Source organism: Elephas maximus, chromosome 20, assembly GCF_024166365.1.
Source record: "Elephas maximus indicus isolate mEleMax1 chromosome 20, mEleMax1 primary haplotype, whole genome shotgun sequence".
NCBI lineage: Eukaryota > Metazoa > Chordata > Mammalia > Proboscidea > Elephantidae > Elephas > Elephas maximus.
Genome location: NC_064838.1, coordinates 55,967,194 through 55,976,939, shown reverse-complemented (window position 1 = coordinate 55,976,939; position 9,746 = coordinate 55,967,194). Strand labels below are relative to the sequence as shown.

Sequence of the window (9,746 nt, the reverse complement as noted above, 5' to 3'; positions counted from 1 at the left end):
GTCGATTCCTATTCGTGGTGAACCCACGTGTTACAGAATAGAACTGCTCCATGGGGTTTTCTTGGTTATAATCTTCATGGAAGCAGATTGCCAGGCATTTCTTTCACGGCACCACTAGCTGGGTTTGAACTGCCAACCTTTAAGTTAGTAGATGAGGGCAAACCATTTGCCTCACCCAGGGATAAAAAAAAATAAAGTGATCCGTCAGACACAGTGAAGAGAAAAAAAGATAAGTGGTTAAATGTGGATGGGCAGGACCTGATGAAGTGGTGCCTTGGGTACAGGTGGGTGGGGTCTGATCATGAGGGTGTGGCTAACAGTTGAGGGTGGGGCTAAGACTAGAGTGACCTACCTGATAGATGAGTAGACTCTAAAGACCAGGGCCATGGACACACAAAATGTGAATGAGGCCCTTAGCAAAGGGAGCCAGCCAACAGATAAGGAGCAGAGTCTAAAGGTGAGGGGGGGGATTGGAAATATATTGGAAAGGTCCTAGAAATGAGAGATCAGGGGCACCCGGGCAAAGCCCCCTTTCCTCCCAAGCAGCCAGCAGTGGGGATGGGAGTGGGAGGATGCCCCCTGAGTATCTCCATGTTCTTCCTCCCCCCAATCAGTTAGAGAAGGCAGCCACAAGGATTCAGTCATGGTGGCGTGGCAACATGGTGCGCCGGACGTTACTACACGCAGCACTCAGGGCCTGGGTCATCCAGTGCTGGTGGAGGTCAATGCAGGCCAAGATGTTGGAGCAAAGACGGCGCCTGGCACTGAGACTCTACACCTGCCAGGAGTGGGCGGTGGTGAAGGTGCAGGCACAGGTTCGAATGTGGCAGGCCCGCAGAAGGTTCCTCCAGGCACGCCAGGCGGCCTGCATCATCCAGTCTCACTGGCGCTGGCATGCCAGCCAAACCAGAGGTCTGATCCGGGGCCGCTATGAGGTCAGAGCCAGCCGGCTGGAGCTCGACATCGAAATCCTCATGACCTAGGGGCGCTGGCAGAGCCAAGGAGACTGGATCTCCTGCCCAATAAAGACATTTACTGGCCACAGACTTGCCCACTGGAGATTAGACCCATGGAAGAGGGCTCAGCCCCTAACCTTCCTGCCTCCCACCCAGAAAAAGACCCCCACGTGTGGTCTGGAGCCTCCTTCTCCAGGGCACCCCCCCTAAGGCCCTGCTCCTGGTGGCAGATCTGACCTATTTGGGGTTCAAAAAAGACCCCAGGGCCCAGGCCAGGCTGGGATACCTCAGCCGGCCTGATCCCAGCTCCCTCCACAAGTCAGGATAGGAACTGGGCTTTTTTTTCCTGCAGCCCCTGCCTGGGCTTCTCCACTCAGCGAAGGACACCAGGGAGTCTGGCTGCAGCCAGGGCCAGCTGGGAAGGCCAGGATTCCACAGGCCTGTGCTTGGCAAGGCCCTCAGGGCCAGCCATAGCGCTTGGCAGGGAGCCAGGAGGACAGGGCACCTCACATGAGCAACAACAGGGTAGGCCCTGTGCCTCATGGGGGCAACCAACCACAGCCAGCCTCTGGAGAGGCCAGGGCAGGAGCTGAGGAGCAGCAGCTGGGCCTGCTGCCTCCCTCTCCCGGGCCTGAGCTGCAGGGCTTGCCTCCCCTGTGCTGGCCACTTCCTGGGAGAACCAGGCACAGGGTTGGGGAGGGAAGAGACAGCCCAGGGAAGGCTAGGGGGGAGGGCTGACCTTCTGCCATTGGAGGGCATGGGTTTGGGGGTTTGATCTCTAAATCCTACCACATATTCAGAAGCAGCTATGCTACAAATCCATCCCCCAAGACCGCCTCTTCTGTCCTCCCCACAGGCTGCCCCACCCACTGCTGAGCCTGCCTCTGGTAGGTGGGTGCTGATGGGTCTCTGCTCTGCTGAGTCTCCCTCTGTTTTTGCATCTATGACTTAACCATCTCTGTACCAGGTCTCTCACAGTCTCTGCTTTGTCATCCATTTCCAAGGCCCCTCATTCTCACCTGTGTCCTTCAGATGCTTGTCTCTGAAACTCTATCCCAGAGGTATGAGGTCTGAGACCCTCCCCAGGGGCTGGCAACTGTGGGCTTTGCACAAGGGTGGGAGGACCCTTGCACAGTTGGGGAGGTGTGTGGGGGACCAGGGGTCTGTATGGGCCCCACAGCTCAGTGAGGCTTTTCCCAACCCCAGGTCCCTTTCATGTGTGGTGGTAGGGGGAGAAGGCAGGGAGAGAGTGTCTCCAGAACAGCTGTGGCAGATGTGAGGTCCAGAGTTCAGTCCAAAACCCATCACCTCCAGTAGCTGTAGGTTGCAGTGATACAGCCGGGTACCTGGCCATTTTGACTGGCCTCCGCTCTTGGGGTCACCACGAGTCAGAATCGACTCGGCATCTAACAACAACAATCGTTCTTCCAAGGGACCCCCTTCAGGAGCTTCGGATACAGCTTTCTCCTCCCCTACTCTGAACGGCGGAAGAACAGACCCCTTCCATGGCTGGTGGGGACTGGTAGAACCTGCAGGCTGAACATGACTGGAACGCTGCTCTGTAGATGCCACCCCAGCAGTCGTTTACAACCTGAGCTAGAAGGGGTGAATTCTCTGGTTCTCAATCTACACAGGACATTGGTATTGCCTGCGAAACTAAAAAACACTGATGCCTGGGCCCACCCCAGAGATTTTAGTTTAATTGGGCTGGGGGGAGGTCTGGGCTTCGGGAATCCAGTGTGTGATCAAGGCTTAGGAACCACTGATGTAAGCCCTCCCTAACCCAGACTTTTAGGAGCCCTGGTGGTGCAACGGTTAAGGACTCAGCTGCTAATGAAAAGTTGGCAGTTCAAACCCACCCAGCAGCCTTGTGGAAGAAAGACCTGGTGATCTTTTTCCATAAAGATTAGAGCCAAGAAAACCCTATGGGGCAGTTCTACTTTGTCACATGGGGTCACTATGAGTCGAAATCAATTTGATAGCACCCAAAAACAGCCCAGGTTATACAGCCCCACACACACCTGTGCAGCCCCATCTGGTGATAGTGACATAGAATTCCAAGCTGACACTCATCGAGCACAAGGTCACTCATGCCACAGATAGAGCTGCTTTGGGTCAAAAACCTTTGCAAGCAGGAAGACAGAGTCCCTCTGGTGGATGGGGGCAGAAGGTAGGTGGGGCCTCTTGTTCTAGGTAGACAGAACCCCGGGAAAGATTGTACCTCCTACTAAAGTCACACAGGTGTGAGGAATGAAGACTCAGGGCACAGCCCAAGAAGGCCAAGCTTCATCCAAGGCCTTAGCTGCCACCTGAAAATGTCTCTCCAATCCTCAGTGGTCTGGAGGAACTGGGGAAGGTCCTGGCCTCTGAGTGGTGGGCATTAGAGAGCCCCAAGGCAAAGGAATGGAGGTCTTTAACCTGTCACCAGCTCAGTGGAACCACCCTTCCCTCCTCAGCAGGAATGAAGCTGCAGGTGGGGCTTTCAGAGGCAGACTTGTCAGACCCTCACAGGCCCTCTCTTCTCCTCCCTGCCAGCAATAAGAATCCAGCTGCGTAAGGGACTCTGCTGAGAATGCCTGAACTAAATACTAGAAGTGGGAATGGGGAAGGGGCGCTTGCAGCTTTGGGGCAGGGGTGAGCCTGAGAATGTTCTAGGGGGACCTGGTGTCCCCACTCTTGCTCCTCCCCTAGAAGATATGGTTTTCCTTAAACAAAAAAAAAACCAAACCCATTGCCGTCGAGTCAATTCCAACTCATAGCAACCCTATGGGACAGGTAGAACTGCCCCACAGGGTTTTCAAGGAGCGGCTGGTAGATTGGAACTGTTGACCTTTTGGATAGCAGAAAAACACTTAACCATTGAGCCATCAGGACCCCATGGTGTCCCCAAGCCCAATCAATAAAGAAATGCATTGACCCTCAGACTGGCACAGCCTAGTGGGCCCCTAAGAAAGTAGATGAGGGCCCATTCCCTGAGGTTCCCTTCCACCCATGGAAGACCCCCAGATAGCATCTAGTCTCCCTGTCCCCAGAGTACCCACCCCATGCTCTCAAGCCTTTATCTGATGCATCACCAACCTTATCTCTGATCCTGCAGCTCCAGCATCTCCACCTGCCTGGTCTTCTGCCTCTCTCTCTCCCACATGCCAATTCCAAGATGAGATGGTCACCGACACTGCCCTGCCACACCAGGCTGACCAACATCCCTCCGACCACCTGCACTCTCTCTCTCTTTCACACACAGATACACTCATATTTGTGGAGGGCATGGACCCTCACCACCACCCTACTCCCACACCCACCCTACCAGTGAACTCGAGGGTAGATGCTGCCTGGCATAAAGAAGTCTTTGCTCTGCTTTGGTTCTGGAGATTGAGTTTGTTGAAGTCCACCACAAGTCAGTAGTCTGGAAGCAAGCACTTACATAGAAGAGCTAGAGTGAGTTAAAAGGAAAAAATGTTTTCTGGGCACTTGCCCAAAGCTAGACTTTCATATCAAGTGTCAAGAATGAACTTAGCATAGGATTTGACTCTAAAGAAGTGATCATACGATTTAGTGTCCAAACCCTTTTAAGTGTTGTCTTTGTTATCTAGTGCTGCTGTGACAGAAATACCACAAGTGGATGGCTTTAACAAGCAAGTTTATTCTCTCACAGTCTAGTAGGCTAGAATTCCGAATTCAGGGCACCAGCTCCAGGGTGCAGCTTTCTCTGTCAGCTCTGGGGGAAGGTCCTTGTCATCAATCTTCCCTTGGTCTAGGAGCTTCTCCACACAGGAACCCCAGGTCCAAAAGACATGCTCTGCTCCCAGTGCTCCTTTCTTGGTGATATGAGGTTCCCATGTATCTCTGCTTGCTTCTCTCTTCTATATCTCAAAAGGAATTGGCTTAAGACACAATCTAATTTTTGTAGACTGAGTTCTGCATCATTAACTTAATTTGCCACTAATCCCATCTCATCACATCATAGAGATAAGATTTATAACACATAGAAAATCACATCACATGACAAAATGATAGACATTTCACACAATACTGGGAATCATGACCTAGCCAAGTTGACAGATATTTTGGGGGGACACAATTCAGTCCATGACAAGAGTGAAAGAGGAACTGGTAATAAGTATGTTGGAAACAACAAGCATAAACCAGGACTGACCTTCCTGGACACACTGAGACATATTATCAGTTAATAATAAGCCTTGGTATGCAGAGGATGGCTGAGGGTGCTGGGGGCAGTGGAGGTGGGATATAGAGAATGTTCCAGCCACACAGGAAGAGACAAAAGGCCATCCTGGGAAGGAGCCTAGTATCAGACAGAGGTGTGTGAGGGGCTTATTATACAATTTTCTCCCAGCCTTCCAGTCTTTCCCCTTGGATTACCCCAGCAGGCATAAGGGGGTCTGAGAACATAACCCGGCGAGACTGTGTGGTTCATAGGTGAGAAGTAGCAAAAACTAAGGTAGGTGCGTAGGTGAGTGGGTCTGAGGGCTGCCCCCACTGAGCCCTGCAGAATCCCTCGTAGGGCTGAGAATTAGCCAAGAGTCCCTGGATATGCAAAATGGGGGAAACGAGATGTGTCAAAAGGACTGGTGGTTCTGAGAAGGCCTGAGATGGGGACAAGAAGCCACAGACTATGGGGACCTCATTGCCTGAGGCCAAATCAGGGACCAGGGGCATCACAGCAGTTGGGTCTAGGTTTGTGGGTTGGGAACATGAATGAGTTCAGTTGTGACGGGTAGGCTGGGGGCAACACAGAACCCATGAAAGCAGACAGGAGCAGCTATAAGAACAAACAGAGGACGCCCAGGGACAAAACAGTTCAGGTCATACCACAGAGGAAGCTGAAGCCCAGAGACTGAGTGAGGCACACTTCTTTAATCGACATCTCAGCCAGAAAAGACCAGATGTCCTTTCCTTACAATCAGGACAATATTCAAGCCCTCTCCCCCTCCCAAGAACTTACAGCACCCTTAGGGGAATGGAATGGTAGGGAGAAGACCTTGAAAGACCAAGTATTTATCCTGGAGAGACTGAGTGAACCTCGAGGAAGCTGCAGTAACATGGAAATGAGTAAAATTGAACAAGCAACTCCAAGAACTTCTCTACTATACAGTCAGTATTGGGGCTCTTGAGAAAGATGAGCCCAGTATAGAAGATAAAAGAAGTCTCATTCCGTGCTCTCCACTTTGTTGTGGTCTACTTTACACTGATGTGAGTGATGACCTTGGTTTCTAAATTTTCCTTTTTAAATAAGTAGAGGCAAACCATCCACAGAGCGACAGTCCCAGTTACAGGCTAAATCCCTCTTCAACATTTTTATCCCTAAGCATAAGGAAACTAATCACGAGGAAAACTTCTGGGAAAGTCCATGAGAATCACTCACGATATTATACTGAACACAGGCTCAGGCCAAACTCTATCACTAAAAATTCATGGAAATAATAAAATTCACAGGAAGAATAAAAAATCTTATTTTCACAATGACTCTCTTGATGCATCTCAAGATCCCAGGCACACTCCCACCTCAGGGCCTTGTCTCTGGCTATTCCTTCTGCATGGTACGCACTTCATCTAGAGATTCTCATGGCTCACTCCCTCAAGAGCTTCAAGTCTTTGCTCAAATGTCACCTCAGTGAGGTCAACTTTGACCACCTTATTTAATATTGTCCTTCCCATCTGCCTTTTCCTACTCTGCTTTTCCTTTGTTCTGCAGCAGTTTTTTTACCTTCTAACATACTATACAATTTACTGACTTATTATGTCTATGTTTATTGTCTGTTGCCTCAACTAGAATATTAGCTTCAAGAGGACAAGATTGTTCTGTTCACTAATGTTTTCCAAGTGCCCAAAACAGTGCCTGGCACATAGTACTGTTGTTGTTAGTTGCCATCAAGTTGGCTCCGACTCATGATAACCTTATGTATAACAGAAAAAAATGTTGCCCAGTGCTGCACCATCTCCATCTTTGATATGTTTGATTTCATTATTGTGGTTATTGTGTCAATCCATCCATTGAGGGTTTCCCTCATTTTCACTAACCTTCTACTTTACCAAGCATGATGTTCTTTTCCACCAATTGTTTTTTTTCTGATGACACTTCCAAAGTAAGCAAGACAAGGCCTTGCCATTCTCACTTCTAAGAAGCATTTCAGTCGTATTTCTTCTAACTCTGATTTGTTCATTCTTCTGGAAGTCCATGGTACATTCAATATTCTTTGCCAACATCATGAGAGTAGAGGCTCAGTAAATATTTGTTAACTTAATGGTTGTAAGATTATACATTCAAAATCAAACCAGACAAAAAATCTCAAACAATGTCAGCATGGGAAATTGTTGTGGGGAATGGAGTAAGGACATAAATGCGTGCACATATTCTTGACCAGTTTTGGAGGAAATACAGATACTAATTTGTTCTTAACGTTAATAGCAAAATATAAATTCAGATACATGCTAAATGTTTAAGTGTAGTATGCAAGAGCTTGGATATTGCTTAAAAATAATCCAAAGGAGGAAAGGAAGGGGGGAGGTAATCAAAGAAACATGACTGGCCATGAGTTGGTTATTGTCAAAGCCTGGTGATGACTACTCTCTCTACTTTTAGATATGTTTGAAAGTTTCCATAATCAAAATATAAAAAAAAATCTTAGTGTAAATACTAAAAGAATAAAAATTACTTTAATAACCTCCGTAATAGTTAGGAATTATATTGGGCTGTTAGGAACAGAAACCTGAAAAGTAGTGGCCTAAACAAAATAAAAGTTTTTTCCTCTCTCCTATAAATGAAACAGAGCAATGGGAAGTCCAGGGTTTGGCAGCTGCAAAGTATGTACAGGGTCCCATTTTCTTCCCTCTGTCCATGTTGCATCCCTGGGATGGGGCCCTAGTCCTCATGCTCTCAAGATGACTCCCAGAGCTCCAGTCATCATGTCTACATTTCAGACAAGAAGCGGAAGGGCAAGGAGAGAAACTGCTCATGCCAGCTGAGGTCATTTCTGTTAAAAGTCTTTCCCAAAAGGCTCACTCGCCCAGTGATCTCCACTTATATTTCATTGACTAAAATTGTTACCTGACTCTTCCAGCTACAAGTATGCATATTGCCACCCAGACTAAGCTCTGGCGTATCTGAACAGGCTAGATTCTGTTTCAATACAAACAACTTCCAAATCTCAGTGGCTTAGCCAAAGTGTATTTCTCACTTGCATAGTCTGCTTGGATCCAGACAACTCCCCATGGCAGCACCCCTCCATGTGTTTGCTCAGCATTCCAGGCTGCTCCACTCTCATACTATCTCCATGTGGATATGAGTTCCTGTGTTTGTGTTTGTCATGGCAGGGGAAAGGAAGGCTGGAGAGAGGAGCACCAGCAGTTATAGCCTTTCACCTGGAAGTATCACATTTCTCTCCTGCTCCCACTTTATTGGCTAAATTAAGCATGTAGCTGTGTCTAACTTCAAGGAGGAGGGAAGTGCAATCTTCCCACATGCCTAAAAGGGGAGGAGAACAAGAATATTTGTGAACAGATCAATGTCCCCCACACTATGGTTCTATTTATAAGGTAAAAGAGAGAGTGGCTACTGGGGAGGCAACCAGCAGCTCTGCCACAACTACTAAAACATCAGAGTAAATACATTAAAAAGAAAATTCAATCAATTCAACAGATGCATAAAATAGAAGGAAAAAAATAAGCATAATAGAAAACCCAAAGAGGGAAACAAATTTGTATTAAATGAGGATGAGTGAAATGCATCTATTAACAGAATCTTACACCAAGTGAAAATAAAATCCAATCATTTATAATGGACAGGCTTGAGATAAAAAGAAGCTGGAGTTTGAAATTAAAACAACAGAAAATGATACAGCAGGAGAGAAGCTGGTTGTGTAAAGATACATTTAATATCCTCTCTCCTGAGACCCAAGTAAGACGAAATTAAAGCAATTACCTTCACAAAACAGCTCACAATTGTGAGGAGGGTGGGAGAAAGGCTATCAGTGGCTGAGAAGACCACTATTCTGGAAAAAGGAAAGCAAGAGGAGAGTGGTACCAGAAGAAGCAGGAAAGAGGAAGCTGAATAACAAAGTGCTCAGAGGAGGAGTGACGTCATGGAAAATAATGGAGTAGGAAGCTCTGGGAGTTGGTCCCCCCACTGAAACAACCATTAAGCTGGAAAGGGCAATTAGAATCAACTATTTAGAACTCTGGGGCCTTATCAGACACCTACAGCAACCAGGAGAGTGCTTGATGAAGAGACAGGCTGCCGAACTTCAGTAAGAGAACAGCGTGCACAAAATAGCTGCCATCCACATTCCTCATCACCACAGCTATAGGGACAGAAGCCCACATTCCTAGAGCATCTGGATGGTGCCAGTAATGACCTTGTCCTCCAAAAATTTGGGGCTCTGCATTTTGATCAGTCTGGTGGTTCCCAGGGGGACCAGTGCAGATGCTTGTCTTCGTTTCAGCCTTCTCAGATTGCAGTGGCTTTCTAAATGAATAATTTATTTTATAAGGATCATCACAAAGCTGGTTCCTATGAGGTTAAAGATGTCCCAAATGTCCAGCTTTTCCAAGCTAATGTACCACTCCATCATCTCTAACATCAACTACTATCCTTCCCCTCAGTACTCTCCCTCCTGTCTTTGGGTTTGGTAACTCACTGCAACATCTCACAGAAGTCACAAATGGTGATTACAGTTAAGTGGTTTATTAGGAAACTAACAGAGTACAACTTGGGATCAGGACCCACTTGGAAGTAATGGGAACAACAACTCAGGAGTTTCCTGGTTAAGACAG

The 9,746-nt window shown here is 47.8% G+C and overlaps 1 protein-coding gene across 2 annotated transcripts; it reads left to right on the top strand.

Annotated features, from left to right (window-relative positions):
- The first annotated feature begins 385 nt into the window (after positions 1–385).
- On the top strand, positions 386–983 carry IQCF6 (IQ motif containing F6). Of its 2 annotated transcripts, none has more exons than XM_049863563.1 (2): positions 386–400; positions 615–983. In XM_049863563.1, the coding sequence occupies exons 1-2, from the start codon at positions 386–388 to the stop codon at positions 981–983; spliced, it is 384 nt and encodes a 127-aa protein (XP_049719520.1). The 2 variants fall into 2 exon arrangements, with proteins under 2 accessions (XP_049719520.1, XP_049719519.1); XM_049863562.1 differs by having other exon boundaries at positions 386–457.
- The last annotated feature ends 8,763 nt before the right edge of the window (positions 984–9,746 follow it).

Bases quoted from the DNA above. Each gene is read 5' to 3' on its own strand.
- IQCF6 (XM_049863562.1), top strand. From the start codon at position 386: ATGGACACACAAAATGTGAATGAGGCCCTTAGCAAAGGGAGCCAGCCA. The intron at 458-614 runs GTGAGGGGGGGG...CCCCCCAATCAG, and splicing joins ATAAGGAGCAGAGTCTAAAG to TTAGAGAAGGCAGCCACAAG.